The sequence below is a fragment of the Mauremys reevesii genome, linkage group 13, assembly GCF_016161935.1.
Source record: "Mauremys reevesii isolate NIE-2019 linkage group 13, ASM1616193v1, whole genome shotgun sequence".
NCBI classification, from domain to species: domain Eukaryota; kingdom Metazoa; phylum Chordata; order Testudines; family Geoemydidae; genus Mauremys; species Mauremys reevesii.
The window spans coordinates 16,827,818-16,847,399 of NC_052635.1; the positions used below are offsets into that span (position 1 = coordinate 16,827,818).

The 19,582-nt window shown below is 47.5% G+C and overlaps 2 protein-coding genes across 2 annotated transcripts; both read right to left on the reverse strand.

Annotated features, from left to right (window-relative positions):
• Positions 1-779: 779 nt before the first annotated feature.
• Positions 780-18,312, reverse strand: LOC120381160 (olfactory receptor 12D1-like). The gene is made up of 2 exons (XM_039499287.1): positions 18,240-18,312; positions 780-1,814 (listed from the first exon to the last, which is right to left on the reverse strand). Exon 2 carries the CDS (start codon positions 1,810-1,812, stop codon positions 871-873), a length of 942 nt encoding a protein of 313 aa, XP_039355221.1. The 5' UTR covers positions 1,813-1,814; positions 18,240-18,312; the 3' UTR covers positions 780-870.
• LOC120380157 (olfactory receptor 6N1-like) lies at positions 11,700-14,864 on the reverse strand. The gene is made up of 2 exons (XM_039497647.1): positions 14,849-14,864; positions 11,700-12,667 (listed from the first exon to the last, which is right to left on the reverse strand). Exons 1-2 carry the CDS (start codon positions 14,862-14,864, stop codon positions 11,700-11,702), a joined length of 984 nt encoding a protein of 327 aa, XP_039353581.1.
• Positions 18,313-19,582: the final 1,270 nt, after the last annotated feature.

A 19,582-nucleotide genomic window follows, 5' to 3' on the forward strand; every position in this document is an offset into this window, starting at 1 on the left:
CACAAACCCAACATGAAAAAAACAATTATAGGTTATTTGCAATCGCCATTTTTGTCACTTTTACATTTCTTAAAACTAAATATTTACCACTTCTGTTAAAATGAAAGCTCTGCAGCAAATTTACCTGCAGATTTCTATCACCCTGAGATGGTAATAATAATAAATCAGACAGGATGCTAATAAAAGTTTATTGAAAAATTTCCATCAAATTTGTTTATTTTAATTTTAAAAATGAGTTTTTACTAAACAAAACTGTTCATGGAACGAGTCTGCTCTTTTCAATTTTTTTCAAATTTTGATCAAAACCTGAGACCCTGAAAAAAAATTAGTCAAACATCTCTCCCTCCCCCTTCTCCCCCAACTTTTTTGGTTTGTGGCAGTTTTCATAATAATATTTTTGGTGTTTGGTTGCTGAAAACCAAAATATTTCTGATCTTCAGGTGTTCAGTTTTTTGATGAACAGTCAAAGTTCTCCAATGAAAATATTGCCAAATATATATATATATAATTTTCAATTAACTTTTCCATGCCAGCACAAAAATCCATTCACTTCTATTTGCAGCAATCTATTTCGTTCACACTGGTGTTAAAAAAAAAGCATTAGAACAATGATGATTCAGTCATTCCCAATGCTGTCTTCGCTTGGCACAGCTGTAATGCAGATAGAGATGACAATGACAATTTAGAATGGTTCCCTACCCTGTGATTTCTCTGCACAGTTGTAATGCAAATAATACAATAAATGGTAATTAATATGTTTCCCTAAATTATGTGCCCCATGCAGAAGTGTGCCTTACACTGTACAGCCCACTCCCCGTGACAATATCAGAGTCAGAGCCTTTGTTGGGTTGATTATTCTCTCTACTTTAGTTATTCTTTTCCAAGGAAGCAGTTTCTCCTTAGCGCTTTCCTCAGAGCAGATTTCACTTCCTGGTTCCTCAGGGTGTAGATCAGAGGGTTCAGGGCTGGGGTGACAACGCTGTACATGAGAGTGGCGACCATCTCCCTCTCAGATGAGCTTCCCGCAGAGGAGAGCATGTAATTGAAGATGACCGGCACATAGAGCAATGCAACTACCATGAGGTGGGAGATGCAGGTGGAGAAGGCCTTTCTCCTGCTTTCCTGGGAGCGGACCTTCAGGAGAAGGAAGGAGATGATGTAGAGGTAGGAGAGGAGTGTGAGGGCAAAGGAACCCAGACCAATGCCCCCGGTAACGATGTTGAGCAGGGTCAAATTGAGGTGGGTGCTGCTACAGGCCAGGCTCAGCAGGGGCTTGATGTCACAGAAGAAGTGCTGGATTTCATTGGGGCCACAGAAATTCACCTGCGATGTCAAGACTGTGTGCATCAGGGCATGCAGGAAGCCAGTGCCCCAGGTGGCCGCTGCCAGGAACAGGCAGGTATGTGGGCTCATGACCAGCCTGTAGCGCAGCGGGTTGCAAATGGCAACATAGCGGTCGTAGGCCATGACAGCCAGCAGCACGGCCTCACTGCTGCCCAGAAAGTGGAAGAAGTGGAGCTGGGTCAGGCAGCTTGCAAATGAGATGGTCTGCTGCCCTGAGAGGAAGCCGACCAGCATCTTGGGCACGGTGACCGTGCAGTAGAAGATGTCCAGGCAGGAGAGGTTGCCCAGGAAGAAATACATGGGGGTGTGGAGCCGGGGCTCAGCCAGCACCACAGCTATGATGGCCCCATTACCCAGCAGGCTGGTCACGTAGAGCAGGAGGAAGAGAACAAAGAGAGGGTGCTGTAGTACCAGGAGATGGGTCAGGCCCAGGAGGACGAACTCGCTCACTGCTGTCTGGTCCTCCATTGCTGTGGAGGGAAGAGGACAAAGCAGAAGAAAAGCAAACAGGCTGAAGGTGCCATCCACTGCCATGTCAATGGTCTTATTCCCAATCCAACGGAGCTGGATGGAATCAAACACTTAGGGATTTTGTTTTCTGGCTACAGCCACAGGTGCAATCTGTACCCAGATATGACTGAGCAGTAAAAAGAGGCAGAATAATTAGAGCAGTTTGCATTTCTTTATAAAACTGAGAGGGGAGGGGATTCATGGGACCAGGTCTGTCCACCACAGTCATAAAAGATCTGGAAAAAGGGGTAAACAGTGAGGTGGCAAAATTCACAGACAATACAAAACTACTCAAGACAGTTAAAAGCAAAGCAGACTGCAAAGAGTTACAAAGGGATCTCACAAAATTGTGTGACTGGGCAACAAAATGGCAGATGAAATTCAAAGTTGATAAATGCAAAGTAATGCACATTGGAAAACATAATCCCAACTATACGTATAAAATGATGGGGTCTAAATTAGCTATTACCAATCAGGGAAGAGATCGTTGTGGACTCATTGTGGCTAGTTCTCGGAAAACATCCACTCAATGTGCAGCAGCAGTCAAAAAAGCTAACAGAGTATTAGGAAAGGGAAAGATAATAAGACACAAAATATCCTATTGCCTCCATATAACTCCATTGTACACCCACATAGAATCATAAATCGTAAGACAGGAAGGGACCTCGAGAGGTCATCTCGCCCAGGCCCCTGCACTCATGGGGCATCTAGACCATCCCTGACAGGTGTTTGTCTAACCTGCTCTTTAAAAACTCCAGTGATGGAGATTCCACAACCTCCCTAGGCAATTTATTCCAGTGCTTAACCACCCTGACAGTTAAGAAGTTTTTCCTAATGTCCAACTTAAACCTCTGTTGCTACAGTTTAAGCCCATTGCTTCTTTCCCTATCCTCAGATGTTAAGAACAACAATTTTTCTCCCTCCAAATTGTAACAACCTTTTATGTGCTTGCAGACTGTTATCGTGTCCCCTCTCAATTTTCTCTTATCCAGACTTGACAAACCCAATTTCTTCAATCTTCCCTCATAGGTCATGTTTTCTAGGCCTTTCATCATTTTTGTTGTTCTTCTCTGCACTTTCTGCAATTGGTCCCCATCTTTCCTGAAATGTGGCACCCAGAACTGGACACAATACTCCAGCTGAGGCCTTATCAGTGCAGAGTAGAGCGGAAGAATTACTTCACGTATCTTGCTTACAACACTCCTGCTGGATATTTGCCTTTTTTTGCTACACTGTTGACTCTTATTTAGCCTGTGGTCCACTATGACCCCCAGATCCCTGTCGGCAGTACTCCATCCTAGGCAGTCATTTCCCATTTTTATGTGTGCAAATGATTGTTCCTTCCTAAGTGGAGTACTTTGCACTTGTCCATTTAGAATACTGTGTTCAGCTTTGGTTGCCCCATCTCAAAAAAGACATAGAGAAATGGAAAAGGTACAGAGAAGGGCAGCAAAGATGATTAGGGGGATGGAACAGCTTCCATATGAGGACAGAATAAAAAGACGGGGACTGCTCAGCTTGGAAAAGAGATAGCTTGCGGGGATATGAGTGAGGTCTATAAAATCATGACCGGTGTAGAGAAAGTAAATAAGGCAGTGTTATTTACTCCTTCTCATAACACAAGAACTAGGGGGCCACCAAATGAAATTAATAGGTAGCAGGTTTAAAACAAACATAAGGAAGTATTTCTTCACACAACGCATAGTCAGTCTGTGGAACTCATTGCCAAGGGATGTTGTGAAGGCCTACATATGCCTGGGTTCAAAACAGAATGAGATATATTCCTGCAGGGTAGGTCCATCAATGGCTATTAACCAAGAAGGTCAGGGACAAAACCTCATACTCTGGGTGTCCCTAAACCTCTGTATCCCAGAAGCTAGGATTGGACAACAAAGGGTGGATCACTTCATAAATTGCCCTGTTCTGTTCATTCCCTCTGGGGCACCTGGCACCGGCCACTGTTGGAAGACAGGATACTGGGCTAGAAGGACCATTCATCTGACCCAGTCTGGCTATTCTTAGGTTCGTATGAAATTTTTGAGGCAATGGTTTGCGAGAAACCCAGGACTGACTCACAGGCGTTCTCATGGGAGTGGCTGGAAGAGGCAGGTGTCCAAGGAACTGAAGAGAAATCAAGAGTCCCTTTGACTTTGCAGAAAGGAAACTGGGAGACCATACCATCTGAATAGAATCAAGACAGCAAGCGTGAACCGCACAGTTTTTAGAGGAAAAAGAACAGAAATGAGACAGGTTATCTACAGAGGCTGTTTTAATCCATTTCCACAACCTCTGAGCTGAAATACTCTCCTATCTGGATTTATCACAGGACTGGTCAGAAGTTTTCTACCAATCATTTTGACAGAAAGTTGGGTTTTTGGCAGAAAGTGTGTTTTCCTCAAAATATTTTAATTTTTTGTCAACAGACAAAATGCCAAAAAAAATTGGGTTTTCAAGTATTTCAGTTTTTCAGTGTAAAATTTGATCAAAAATTGTGTGTTTTTTTTCATTTTTTGTTGAAATTTTCTATACAAAACCAAAACATTTTCTGACCAGCTCTGTTTATAAACTCCATATAGTCTAGGACAATTAGAGCTAGCTTAAGCCCAGTCAGGTAACAAACAGAGAACGAACTGTGTAACCCAGCTTTTCCAATTAGCGAGTGAAGTTTAGGGAGGAGAAGAAACACAGGTGACCTAAAGAATGATTCCAGCTAAAGAAGAAACCCTTTCAGTGAGGACTTTATGGAAAGCCCCGGCTGTCACTGACCTCACAGTGACAATGTCAACGCCACCAGGAGTCCAGTCTTCAAGAGACAGTTTATCTGAACAACATTGCCCTAGATAAAATCAACTGGTTTTCCTACCGGTTTCATGACTACCTATATAGCTATCAAAGCAAGCACTTATACTGGGGATCATCACCACAGAATCTGAATAACTCCCAAAAATGCACTCTTGGGGTTAAATGAAAGTGCTCAGTGAAGCAGTTTTTGAGAGGGGACCACAGACTATGCAGCGGGGAGCTTGGCAGGAGCCATGACGTTGAGGGAAGAAAGACTGAGGGACTGAAAACCAAGATGCAAATGCCAGAGAAGAGGGAGGGAGGGAATTGAAAGGTGAAGGGGCAGTTATCAAAGAATGGGAATAAGATTAGATAGATAGATAGATAGATAGACAGATAGATAGATAGATAGATAGATAGATAGATAGATAGATAGATAGATAGATAGATAGATAGATTATGGGAAATACCAGTGGCAAAATCAGCCCTTTGGTAAATGGTGTATTTTCCTCACTGAGTTTGGTCCCTGACCTCTGCATGGTGACCAAGGTGGATAGGTGAGCCAGCGGGTTAGAGACATTCCAGGATTTAACTACAGGCAAATGCCAAAGGGACTCTGCCCTGGCTGAAGCACAGTACCTTGTAGCATAATTAACCTTCCCAGCTATTCAGGAGCCAGCAGGAACATTCCCCCCCCCTTGATATTCCTCCACCTTTTTGTTTTGTTTGAAACAAACGATTGTACAAAGCAAACAGACCTGCTTGTTCTACCTCATCCTTTCTGCTAAGCGAAGAATCGCATTGGCAGCAGCGCTGCTGATCTTCCTTGCGTGCTCTCATTCCTACTACAACCTGCTCATATTTAATGGGCCTCCTCCTCTCAATACACTGGGGATTAACAGCAGAGTCGCTGTTTATTGGAGAAAACAGCAGGCACTAGTTAACTCTGACTGGTCTCCCCAGTGTGAATGTTTTACTTTTGTTCGGAGAACTCCTCTCTGTTGGCTTCCATGCAACATTTCATTGCGCAATAGTTTCATTGTCTGTCTATCCATCCATCCATCCATCTCTTTGTACTGGTGCCTGCCCATCCTGATATTATCTGAGGCCTCTCAGGGACACAGACTGGCATAACAGAGTCCCTACTGGACTTCACTGAGGCGTCTGCCCTTTCCCAGGTTATGCTCGGGTGCTGAGAACAGCTACTAGGACGATCCGGGGAATGGAAGGCCTCTCTTCTGAGAGGAAACGGGAAGAGGCTGTCTTGTTTAGTCTAGTGAAAAGACAACAGAGTGATCTGGATAAATACATTGGGTGGAGGTTAAATACCAGGGAGGGTGAAGAGCTATTGAAGCTAAAGGACAAGGTTGGCTCCAGAACAAATGGAGATGAACTGGCCATGAGCAAATTCAGGCTGGAAATTTGAAGCTGGTTTCTAATCACCAGAGAGGTGAGGTTGTGGAGAAGCCTCCCAATGGGAGTTTGGTAGGGGGGCAAACAACTGAATCAGTTTAAAGAGAGAGCTCTCCCATCCGTGCAGGAGCGTCTTCATTTAAGTGCCACAGCAGTGAAATTGTGCTGATGTGGCATTTAACGTGTAGACCTGTCCTCCAGCACCTAAGTCCCACAGGCCTCTTTGAAAAGCCCAATTTGGGTTGACAGAAGCACAAACTGTCGCAAAAAAAAAGACAAAATTTAAACCTTTCCAGATTGTCCAGGTGTAACGGGATCCCCAGGGTACAACCTGGAACTGGGGTACCACTGTGCCCCCTTAACTCTCCAGCTGGGCTGTCCCTCACACTGCTTTGCTAGTGACAAGCAGCAAACCCCTCTAGATGCTCACTCAGCCCAATAGCATGTGGAGCCCCACACCCAGCTAGCTTCCATGAATGTTCCCAGAGGCACTCAGGAACCACACCGAGAAAGGCACCAGCCAATTCCCCCGCATCTCCCCAGCCTTGTACCCCAGAGCTGTACCATCTTGCCATGGTCACAAGCCTGACCAGTGTAAGTTTATTACCCAGTCCGCCCCTCCCGCAATGTGGACAGGACATGCACCAGCCTTCGTAACCTGAGTTGAGATTTCCCAAGCACTTCAAGTGAAATACAGTTTTAGGTAAAATATAAAACAGATTTATTAACTACAGAAAGATAGATTTTCAGTTGTTATAAGTAGTAGGCTTAAAAGGTCAGAGTTAGTTACCAAAGAAAATAAAAGATAAGCGCATAATCTAAATCTTAAACCTTATTACACTAGGCAGTATTTAGAACAAGGAATTTTCTCACCCCACTGGATGTTACAGTTCACAGACACAGGCCTCTCACTCAAGCCTGGGACCAGGCTCCTCTGCTGAGGTCTTCTGTCTCTCCAGAATTCTTGTTGCTTTCAGCATAGGTGAGGGAGGAGAAAGGCCCAAGCATGATGCCCTAGTCCCCTGTTTTATATCCTTAGTTCATGGGCCTAGAAGACAGTTGCCCAGGCAGGTCTTGGTGGGCTTTGCTGACTCACAGGGATCAAGTAAACCCCATTGTGGTGGACTTGTACAACTGAGTCATAGAGTTGATTAGTGACGTGTTAACACCCACCTGCCAGTAGAGGCTCTCAAACTTACAACCTATTTCAGTGACAACAATATAGCAAAATCTCATAGTTTCATACACACTAATGACATACATGTTTGGATAGAACAACAGGTTTCAGCAGATCATGATCTTTCTTATGATCTCTTACATGGCCCGCTCTGTATGGAATATCACAACCACCTATGAATGATGAATATGGGGGTTACAGGGCACTATTTGGAGGTACAGTGTGTCACACCAGGCTCTCATGTTTTCAGAGTTTCTGGTGAAAGGACTCTGCGAACGCGCCATAGTTGCCTTGCTGGTCAATTGCAGACAAATATAAACGACAAAGGACTTTAAGGAGGATGGCCGGCTTTTTGCTCATTTTTGTCTAGCCCTTTTCATTTATTTTTCTTATTTAGTGCTCCTCTAGGTCCCTTGGAAAGTCCCAGTTTAGAAGCTGTTCTTTGTGCTCCCATAATTGAAAGTCTTGTCCACAGAACTACCTCTCTTAAAGAAATCTAAGTACAATCTCTGTTTGCATTAATTCATCTCCTGAATCTTTCTCCCTCCACACCAGTACTCTCTCTCTCTCTCAATGCCAATGCCACAGAAAGAAAAGAGCAGGTTGTGAGCAGGGAGTGCTTTTGGTGAGAGATAAAGGATTAACAGATCGCAAGGCTAGAAGGGACCACTGTGGTCATCCAGTCTGGCCTCCTGTATAATACAGGCCATAGAACTTCCCCCAATATAATTCCCCAAGCAGATCGTGATTTAGAACAAATCCCATGTTGATTTAAAAATTGTCCGTGATGTTCCAATGACTAATTGCCCTCACTGTTAAATATTGATGACATATTTCTACTTTTATTTTAAAAAATGAAGGCTCAAAAATGAAGGCCCTGATCACCCTGGGGAAGCATGACACTGGCAGGGACAAGTATCTGGTGAACAAGCTGCAGACAAGAGGTTGTGAAACCAGGGGCGGCTCTAGGCTTTTTCCCGCCCCAAACACAGCAGGCAGGCTGCCTTCTGCGGCTTCCCTGTGGAGGGTCCGCTGGTCCCACGGCTTCAGCGGACCTCCCACAGGCATGCCTGCGGGAGGTCCTCTGAAGCCGCGGGACCAGCAGACCCTACGCAGGCAAGCCACCAAGGGCAGCCTGCCTGCCGCCCTCGCAGCACCAGCAGAGCACCCCCCGCAGCTTGCCGCCCCAAGCACGCGCTTGGCATGCTGGGGCCTGGAGCCACCGCTGTGTGAAACTGCGACCATCTTCCCCTCCAGCGCCCCTGCTCATCTGAGTAGAGAAAAAGCACAGTCTAAACTACTGTGATCTCCTTGGGGCCCAGACCGTTCCTTCTGTCTTCTCTGGAAAGAGACAAGAACAAAGCATTATGGTCCCATAGTGAAGTGCTACAATGCTGAGGTGAGAGGAACAGGTGGAAAAGGCCTTTTGCCTCCCGCTGGTGGATGGGATTCACAGGATGGTGCTGATGACACAAATATAGGACATCAAGGTTAATAGAAATGGGGAAAGTGCATCTAGGAAGATAAATATATAAAGAACCGGGGTGATCAGGCTGGTGTTGCTGCAGGAGAGTTTTAGCAGTGGGGTGAGATCACCAGAAAAATGGGCCGTTTCATGGGGGTCTGTGATAAATGAAGGGGCCTTCATTTTTGAGCCTTCATTTTTTAAAATAAAAGTAGAAATATGTCACCAATATTTAACAGTGAGGGCAATTAGTCATTGGAACATCACGGACAATTTTTAAACCAACATGGGATTTGTTCTAAATCAAGATCTGCTTGGGGAATTATTTTGGGGTTTAGCGTTTTCATACCTGGTTTTAAAGCTCCTTACAGCATTGCTGCTCTGTGTCTCCACTCTCCGGAGAACAGCAACAACAAAGGGGAAGTTTTTTCCAATTTTAAAAAGTTCTAGCCGTCCCATTGGCTCTTTTGGTCAGGTGCCCGCTCCCTTTCTTTTACCTAGCCAGGGAGACTTTTTAACCCTTTACAGGTAAAGCAAGCAGAGAACAGCCACCAAGAGGGACTTTATAGCTAACTGGCTGGCTGGGTGTCCATAAAAGGGAGTTACCCTCCCCCCTTCATTTATCACAGGGTCACAGAGAATTAATTGGGACAGCAAATACATGGATGGTCTCCAAACTAGAACTCAATTTACCCAACATACAGCCGTGGAATTTGTCCACAGCTCCCTCCCGTCCCACCCCCAGAGATCCCCAAATAACCCCCTCCTATAGCCCTCACCTCCTTCCCCTCAGCCTCCCACCCAACCCCCACTGTGCTCCTGTTTAATCCCCTGCTGCCCCACCCCAAATAAACACATTCAACCCCCCCAAAGAAACCCAAGCCCCACAAAACCTCATCCTGCAACACTCCCCACCCATCCCACCTCCCCACTCCACCAACCCCCCTCGCCCCACATAAACCTACCCCCGTGGCACAACCCCCCAGATAAATGCCCCCAGGAAACATCACCCTGCTAGTCACCTCCCCGCAAACCCCCGCACCCAGACCTTCCCCTGCCTCCGGTCACCGCCTCCCCAGCCCCATTCCTAAATAAACTCACTTCTGAAAATTACCCCTACACCCACATTCCCCACCAAGCCCAAACCACTTCCCTCCACACAGCCTCCCTCTATCTTCACCCCAGCCCCCTATCACCACCCCTTACTTCCCCCAGATCCATTCTGCAGCCCCCAAAACCCAGGTCCATCTACCCTACACATCAGCCCAAATACCCCCAATTCCTGGCTGCACCAACCCCCCTCCCTTCTTACATTGCTCCCATCCCCTGGGGCTCACTCAGAACCCCCCCACACACACACACACACACAGGGCCCCTCACACTTTTACTCTGGCACCAGCATCCTGCCTTCACTGTATGTGGGGCTGGGGACCTTTTCCCTCCTTAACCCGCCAAGTCCCTGTCCTCTTGGGATGGTCGGGTGGCTTGACCCCACTCACTGAGAGGAGCCTCCACAGCAAATCTGTGAGTGAGGAGAGCCAATGTACCGGAAGGGAGAGCCGGGCCCAGCCCCACCCCACAGGAGAGGACCCACTGCTGTGGGGTGAGTGCGGGGTGAACTCGCTCCCCAATCCCCCATTCTTCCCTTGCTGGGGCCGCACAGCCACACCAAGCTGGGGTAGAGACAGCAAGAGTTGGGCCTGGCAGTTTTACTGAGCTCCCCCAAAGGGGATCTTCTCCAGCCCAAAATGCACTGGCGCTGAGTCACCAATCCCCAGCTGGCCTGCTCTGGCCATCTGCTGGACAGCAGCTGTGACTACACTGATCAGAATGGACTTTTTTCACCTTAAAAGCCACGAATCTCCAAGTTTCCACCTCCCCCTCCCCCCAAAAGAGTGGGTTAATAGGGAAGTGTGACTCTTGCAGGGTGGAGAGAAGGTGTGTGCATGGGGGGCAGTTGGGAGTCCAGGGCCCCCTCTTTCTCCTGTCCTTCCATATGTGAGTAGAAAAGGGCACCGTGTAAGCCACGCTGATCTCCTTGGGGCACAAACCATTCCTTCTCCCAAGCCGGGAGGGGCTGCAAGTGCTTTGGAGGATAGGAATAAAATTCAAAATGATCTGGACAAACTGGAGAAATGGTCTGAAGTAAATAGAATGAAATTCAACAATGACAAATGCAAAGTACTCCACTGAGGAAGGAACAAATTGCCTAGGGCAGTTATGGAATCTCCATCACTGGGGATGTTTAAGAGCAGGTTGGACAAACACCTGCCAGGGATGGTCTAGATAATACTTAGTCCTGCCATGAGTGCAGATGACCTCTCAAGGTCCTTTCTAGTCCTACACTTCTAGGATTCTAGGATTCTCTGCTGTCTGGAAAGAAGCAGGCACAGATCAATGCGACTACGAACAAGAAATAAATCATAAACCTTACAGATTGGCCGGGAGTCTCCAGTGGCACTGAGATGGGGATTGTTAAGAACTCCACATACAGAACTAAACAAAGGAAGCCAATTTGCAGTTTGCAACAATAATTTTTATTGGTCCTAAAAAAAACAACAATACACATTCTTGAGCACCATCTACTAGCTCCTCATCCATTCACTTACTGTTTACTAGAGCTGGTGAAAACTTTTAGTCAAAGCTTATTTAAATAAAAACTTTTTCATGAAAAATGTCTGCTTCCCTCAGAGATACTGACTTTTTTTTTGACAGAAGACAGAAAACAAACAACAGAACCATTTTTTTCAACTTCCAGCTGAAAGTTTTCGGATTTCACCTGCCAAAAAACAAAACTTTTTTTCATTTTCATGGCTTTCAGTTCTTTGATGAAAAGTCAAAAGTTTCTGCCAAAAATAACCCCCAAAAACATTTTCCAACCATCTCTATAATTTACAAATATATTTATGCACACGCACGTCTTTCATACAGCGCTTCGGTGTCAGGGGCCACTTGGACCCTGCTGCTTTGACAACAGAAACCTGATTGACTGAAATGAGGATCAGCCAACTAATCTGAATTCTTTGTAAGGGTCACAGCTCTCCTGACAGCGTTTCTCAGGGCCTCCTTGACCTCTCTGTTTCTCAGGCTGTAGATGAGCGGATTGGCCAGGGGCGTCAGGACTGTGTAGCAGACAGAGAACACTTTGTTCAAGGCTCTCAGGGTGCTGGATTTCAGTAGCATGTAGACAATCATCATGGTCCCATAGAAGATGGTCACCACGATGAGGTGAGAGGAGCAGGTGGAAAAGGCCTTTTGCCTCCCGGTTGTGGAAGGGATTCTCAGAATGGTGCTGATGACACAAACATAGGACGTCAAGGTTAATAGAAATGTGAGAACTATATTTAGGAAGGAAAATATATAAATAACCGGTGTGATCTGGCTGGTGTTACTGCAGGAGAGTTTTACCATTGGGGTAAGATCACAGAAGAAGTGGTCCATTTCATTGGGGCCACAGAAAATTAAGTCTGACATGAGAAACACTAATATTGTACAAGCTAGAAATCCACTTATCCAAGACCCAGCTGCTAGCTGGAGGCACAGCCGGCCGTTCATCAGGTTTCCATAGTGCAGCGGTTTGCATATGGCTAAATACCGATCGTAAGACATTGCCGCCAAGAGATAACACTCTGTAGTTACTAGAAAACCAAATACAGCCAATTGTGTGATGCAGCCCTCCACAGAAATGGTTCTGTCCCCAGTCAGGAGACTGGCCAGCACTCTGGGCAGGATGGTGGAGGTGTAGCAGGTCTCCAAGCAGGACAAGTTCCCCAGGAAGAAGTAAATGGGGGTGTGCAGGTGCTGATTAGCCACAACTAGTGCAACGATGAGGAGGTTCCCAGCCATGGTCACAACATAGATCACTAGAAACAGCAGGAAGAGAAGAATCTGCAGCCCAGGTTGATTCCCGAATCCCAGGAGGATGAATTCTGTGACAGGCGTTTGATTTACCCCTTCTGCTTTCTCCATGAGCTGTACTAGTAGGAAGAAAAGCACCAAACAGTGAAATAGTTTCCTCTCCTATTAAATAGAAAGTTTCCTCCATTCAATTACATGAAAGTTCAAAGAGGAAGATGACAAAGTCACATATTGTCTTCTAGGGCCACGTAACTTGGACCTGTGAGACTCAGTCAGAAACACGTGTATTGACACACCCAAGAAGAGCAGTGATTCCTCTAATCTGGAGTCCCATCTTAAAAAGCAGCCAATATCAGATGCTTTAGAAAGTATTCAGGTCCCTTAAAGGCCTTTGCACAATCTCATATATATGGGGAATGTTTTCCCCAGACAGTGGAGTTGTAGCCATGTTAGTAGCCAGATATTACAGGGACAAGCTAGGTCAGGTAACATCTTTTATTGTTCCAACAGAACTGGTCACCCACATTGTTTCCCCAGACAGTTAATTCTTGGCCTATATCATAAAACCTTCTATGTTTTATACGTTGTTGGTGTAACTAGACATCTACATTCGTTGTGAGGTGATTATCAGGCCCCAATTACCGTAGTATCTGAGCACCTCACAGTCCTTAATGTATTTATCCCCACAACGCCACAGCGAGATTGGAAAACCTTTTTATGCCCATTGTACAGATGGAGAAATGAGGCCTTAAATGATTCCCCCAAAGGCCCCTAGGAGCCCGTAGCAGAGCAGAGAATTGGTCCCAGGTGTGCAACATCCCAGGTTAGCCCCCTACCCAAATCTATCCATCGCTATAGCTCACCACATTATTCCATTTCCTGAATTACCAAATGATCTCCTATGAAAATGAGTTCCAGGCAATGAATACACACTGCATAAAAAGAAAATTGTTTCATGTCTGAGCATTAAAGGTGTTGTCTCTTAAGTTCATTGAGTCACTCTTGATTTGATGGAGCTTCTCTGATGGAGCTTCTCTGTCCCATTCATCAGTCCTTAACCTCTCGCACATCCCCTTTTGTTCATCTCCTCCTTAAATTAAACTCCCACAGAGTCTTTTCTGAGGTTGGGATATTCAAAGGGACCTAACGAAATTAGACACTGTTGAAAATCGGGGATTTGGTCACCGGACTCCCTTGAAATTCCCAGCCCCATTAAACTCTGCCCATCCAGGCACCTGCTTCTCTGCTCCATTCCCAGCCCCATTGAGCAGGTGGGAAAAGGAGAGACGCTCTCATCCCCCGGCTCTGAGACACCAGGCGCCGCACAGGAGCCTGCGTGTCAGCGCCAGCAGAACAGGGCATGAGCATGCTCGCCTCATGCTAGAGCCTGAGACACTGACCAGCAGCACAGCCGGGAAACGGCCTCTGCCCAGCGCCCTGCCCCGTGCACAAAGGGAAACCCCAGCAGACATGCACAGACCCCCCCGCCCATGCCCCTCCTTGGCCACCAGAGACACGCTCTACCCTAGCCACACTCTGCAGCCCAGCTGATGAGTGAGTGTGTCTGGGCCTGGATTCAGTGCAGCACCATGCTCCCAACCACGCTCTGCAGTGCCACAGGGGCAGGGAGTAGGAAGTGAGATGGAGCAGGAAATGCACAGCTCCGGTGTGCTCCAGCTGGTCTCCTTCCCACTACGGCACCATTTCTTCCTCCATGAGATCCCCAGGATCTGACTAAGGGCTTGTCTAAACGAAAAGCTGGGGTGTGACTCTCCAGCGCACTAGCCTGCCACGTACTAACGCTGCATCGACCCTGCTGCAGTGCACTCAACGTTCCCTAGTGCACTTTGACCTCTCCCTGTTACAAACAGTACTACGGCAAAGTCCACTAGGGGACCTGTAGTGCACCGTAGAAGGTCCTCGCAGCCCCTTACTGCACGGCAACCTAGAGCACTGCAGATTTCCACCCCAGCCAGCCACTAATTCCCTGTGGGGACAAACTCCAGGAAGGATCAGATTTACATAGAATCCGCAGCAGGAAACAGCAATGCTGAGTGGGTGTGGGGATTGGGACCTGGTTTCCACTTCCAGGCTGCTCCCCGCTGTGTCTCCTGCTCTCAGATCCTGTCTGCAGGGTGGAGGAGTGCACTCAAGAGCAATGGGATTTCTAAAGGGCACCAGCAAGTTGCACGCGAACTGGCTCATAGAGACTCTTGCTGGCGCCCACTGAAATTTCCTTTGTGCACAACGTTTGGTGCACTGTAGAATTGACACCCCATGATTGTGCACCACCAGCCCACATGGACAAACCCGCATTCGCTCGACAAGCCTACCTTCTTCTGCTGCACTGAGCTGGCACTTGCTTTCTTGCTTGATGCACACACCTGTGTATATTACGAGGGACCTTCATGCCTCCTGCTCTGGAGCCTTCCAGGGTTTATAGAGGAAAGCTGCCTCGTGCTGCCTCAGGCGGCTGTTGGGATCTCCACTGAAACTGCTGCTAATGATCCCATTGAAAGCGCCCTCAGGAGGGAATTCAGTGCTATGTTGTTGTTAAAAGAGTGGAAACATCGAGGCCACTGACTATTGAGGCCTGGTCTACACTACAGAGTCAGGTTGACGCAAGGCAGCTTATGTCAACCTAACTGTGGAAGTCTCTACACTTAAATTTTGCTCCTGCTGATGTAACTGCCCCGCTGCGCCGACTTAATAACGCCACGAGAGGCGTAGGGTCAAGGTCAATGTAGTTAGATTGATGCAGTGTCAGCGTAGACAGTGTGTTGCTTACATCAACTGTTACCGGCTTTCAGGAGCCTTCCCCACAACACCCTGCACTGACAGTACAATCAATACCAGCACTCCTGGTGAAGCTGTGCACCGCCAACACAGGGAGCAAAGTGTAGACACGCACAAGCGATGTAATTACTGTGGCAGCTGTATGCCGACATATGCTAGGTTGACTTAATTTTATAGCGTAGACATGGCCTGAGTAGAGCAGAATGAGTTCCTTCGGATTTGGCCCAAAGAAGTTATTCTTTGCTGACTCTCTGGGCTAGATTGCCCATTCCAGGATGAATTAACAGGAGTGATATACGTAAGACATGGGAAGGAATTGTTCTCTACTCAGCACTGGTGAGGCCTCAGCTGGAGTGCTGTGTCCAGTTCTGGGTGCCGCACTTTCAGAGGGATGGGGACAAATTAGATACAGTCCAGGGGAGAGCAACAAAAATGATTAAGAGCTTTTGAAAACCTGACCTATAAGGAAAGGTTGAAAGAATTGGTCATGTTTAGACTAGAGAAGAGAAGTGGTGGAGGACATGATCCCAGGCTTCACAGGTGTACCAGGTCATTAGAAAGAGGAGGATGATCAATTGTTCTCCATGTGTACCGAGGGTAGGAGAAGAAGGAATCTATAACAAAATATGCAGGAGGTGGGAGGCACTGCGGAATCACAGAGCAACCTTGAGGTCTAGCAGAGAGACCATTGGACTGGGACTATTCCCAGCTGTGCTCCTGGTCTGCCTGTTGACTGTGGGCAAGTCACAGCACCACTCTGTGCCTCAGTTTCCCATCTGTAAAATGGGAGTATTGCTGTAAAGCTCTGGGGGATCTGTTGATGAAAAGGACAATAGCAAAGGTAGGTCTTTTGATTATTAGTGAGCCCCTGTAGCACGTCAACTGCAAATTTAGATGAGAACTATATCTGTCTAAAAGGCATTACAGTACCTTTTATCAACAAACATTTCTCCTTCTGTTTAAAAACCTAGGAAATAAAATGTCAAAAAAAACTTGTCACCATAGTTAAAGTGCCTGGTGATAGCTCAGGCCCTTCCAGAATGCTGAGTTCAGCTAAACTCAAACTTCTGAAAACCGGGAAACACAGAGAGAAAATAAATGCCTACACAACCTTAACTCTGCCCTACTTGAGCGATGCCCCAGAACTCCCATAATGCACACCTTTCATTCTGCTTTTTCACTAGAATAGATAGGCACTACCTGCACTTGCCCTGCACTCAAACACTCATCCCACTTCCCAAAAAGAACACTACCCATGTAAAATTTAGAATCCCCTTCACCCCTTTTCACAACCCCTTCACCCAGGGCACCACCTAAACCTAGACTTCTCCCTATCTAGATTTAAATCCACAGATTATTAACTACAGACACCACCCATTCCAATACAGAATTGTATCCACTGTGGCAGGAGCAGGGAACTGGGGTTTCCTTGCCAGGGGTCCTGTCAGTGGGGAGGTGGGTCTGTGCATTCACAAAGGGACTTGGGCACTGAGTGTCACAGCTCCTAATTTTTTGGTGCCTAGAAAAATCACAGAGGTGCACAAAGCCTGCATGGTGCCCCTACATTGAAGGAGGAGAGATCGGCACCTAAGAACGGGATCCATAGAAGGACCGCACACTCAGCTGAGAGACACCCGAGCTAGCCAATGGGAGATGACGACGAGGGGGGGGTGTCCTCAGCACCACCCCGCTCAAGAAGTTCAGCACCTAAATCTGGGCTGGAGGGGGAAGCGTCGCTCTGCTTGGGACTCTCAGCCTCTCTCTGAGTTAGACATGGACACCTCCTAGCTTTGAGTGCAATGTTTAGGCTATGCCGGGGTCACACCCTGGGTTTAAGACCCCCAGCCCCAGAGTGGAGAAAGGATTTGCCAACCCTTAGGTAAGTGCACTAACCATTGGGGTTACTGGTGATATTGGTGGGAGAAGGACTCCCGCAGTCTCTCCCATTGAAGCTGTTCCGCTTGGCATAAATAATAAAAGAGGCCTTGGCCCAGAGACAGTAAATACAAAAAGGACTCTGTAACCTGCAAGGCGAAGTGCTCCCTGGGATGTGGGAGTCCTGGAATCCAAATTCAGATCCCAACCCCCAAATAACCTGCTCCCCCAACCCATGCCACCCACCTCCCCTCAACTGCCCACCCAGCCCCTGCTTAAACCCATCTAACCTCTTGCTGCCCCATCCCCAAATTACCCTCAACAGAACCTCCTGCCAGAGCCCCCCCACCCATCCCACCTCCCTGTCACACGAACCCCCATCTCGCCAAAAAAAACCCACCCTTTGCCACAAAGCCCCCTAATAACTCCCCCCCTGAAAACATTACCCTGCCATACCCTCTGTGATAGGTTCCCCCAGGGTGCCACCTAGAACTGGGTTATCACCGAGCCCTGCTGACCCACCAGCCTGGGCTCCCTGTTACACTATGCTGCTGTGACAAGCTGCCAAGCCCTCCAGGCTCCAACCTGCACTTTCACCAGCATACATACCAGTAGGGATACACCCAGATGCAGTTACATGCAGGCACTCTGACCAGCCCATGCATAGGAAGGCTACAGCTAGGGCACCTCCCAGCTCCTCAGACACACACCTCCTCTGGACTATAAACCCAAAATTATACCATCCTGTGCTGCACAGGGAACTGTACAGCGTAAGCTCATAGAATTCGACCACTCCCTTAATGTGGAGAGGAATATGCAAATGCCTTGTACCCTAGAGGTATGATTCCCACACACTGGTTCAAAATAGAGCAAAAATAAGTTTATTAACTACAAGAGATAGATTTTAAATTATTATAAGGGATAGCAAACAAATCAAAGCAGATTACCTAGCAAATAAACAAAAAACACAATGTACGTTTAATATACTAAATAGAGTGGCTATGCATAGCAGATTCTCACCCTAAGCGATGATACAAGCAGGCTGCAGATTCTTAAGGGGCCAGCTGCACTTGTTTATAGCTTGGAATTCCCAGGTGTTCCAGTCACAGGCTAAAAATCCCTTTAGTCTGGGTCCAGCACTTCCCTCAGTTCAGACTTTGTTTCCAGGTGTGTTTCTTTAGGAAGAGTGAGGTACCATCATGATGTCATTTCCCCTTTTTATAGCTTCTTCCCACTTGCTGGAAAGCTCCTTTGCTGTGACCTGGGTCAAATAGTTCCCACTGTGTAGTGCTCTCTCTGAGAGGTTTCTATTGTACACAGTTCCTGGGGTAATCCTTGTGCTTGTTTGCATTTCCTCAATAAGCCATTAACACTGTTTTTCCTTTTTACTGTTGTACCTGAAAGGCTGTTTGTGGGTGTTTTCAACCTCACGTTTCAGTAACACGTACAGAGCCAAACTTCATAACTTCACATACGGTAACACATACAATCCAAAAAGATATTACTGCCTAGCAGATCAAGACATTTATAATGATACCTCACAAGGCCTACTTTGTTCAAAACATATCCTGGGGAATATTGGGGTGCCAGAGTGACACACCCTGCATGCCCCAAACGCTTTCCTCCACCACTACTCACCATCCCCCAGCCCCAGCCCTCAGTAAACCCACTTCTTAAAACCTCCTTCACCTCCATCCCCCACCATCCTCAAACCATTTCCACCCTCTGTCTTCACTCCAGCCCCACCCACCCCACTGCCCCACCACCCTTACTCCCCCCAGGCCATTCTGCAGCCCCCAATACCAAGGTCCATCTACCCTACACATCAGCCCAAATACCCCAACTCCTGGCTGCAACAACTCCCCTCTCCCTTCTTCAGCTGCTCCTGTCCCTTGGGGCTCACCCTGGAATGCCCCACAGGCCACCTCACCCCCTTACCCTGGCACCAGCATCCCACCTTCACTGTGTGTGGGGCTGGGGAACTTTCCCCTCCTTAGCCCTCTCCTTCCTTGTCCCCTTTGGGTCGTCGGACGGCTCAGCCCCCACTCACTCAGAGGAGCCCCCGCAGCAAATCTCTTCCTGATGAGAGCCAATGGGACAGAGAGGGGAGCTGGGCCCAGCCCCAGAGGACACTGCTGTGGGGTGAGCAGGGAGCAGGCTGGCTCACCAACCCCCTTTCCCCTCGCTGGGGCATCATCTACGCACCAGGCCAGGGTGGAGACTGTGAGAGCAGGGCCTGGCAGTTTTACTGAGCTCCCCCAAAGGAGATCTTCATACACACACACACCCCAAGGCACTGGCTCTAAGGGAGCAATCCCAGCTGGCCTGCTCTGACCTCTGCTGAGCAGGAGATCAGACTAAAA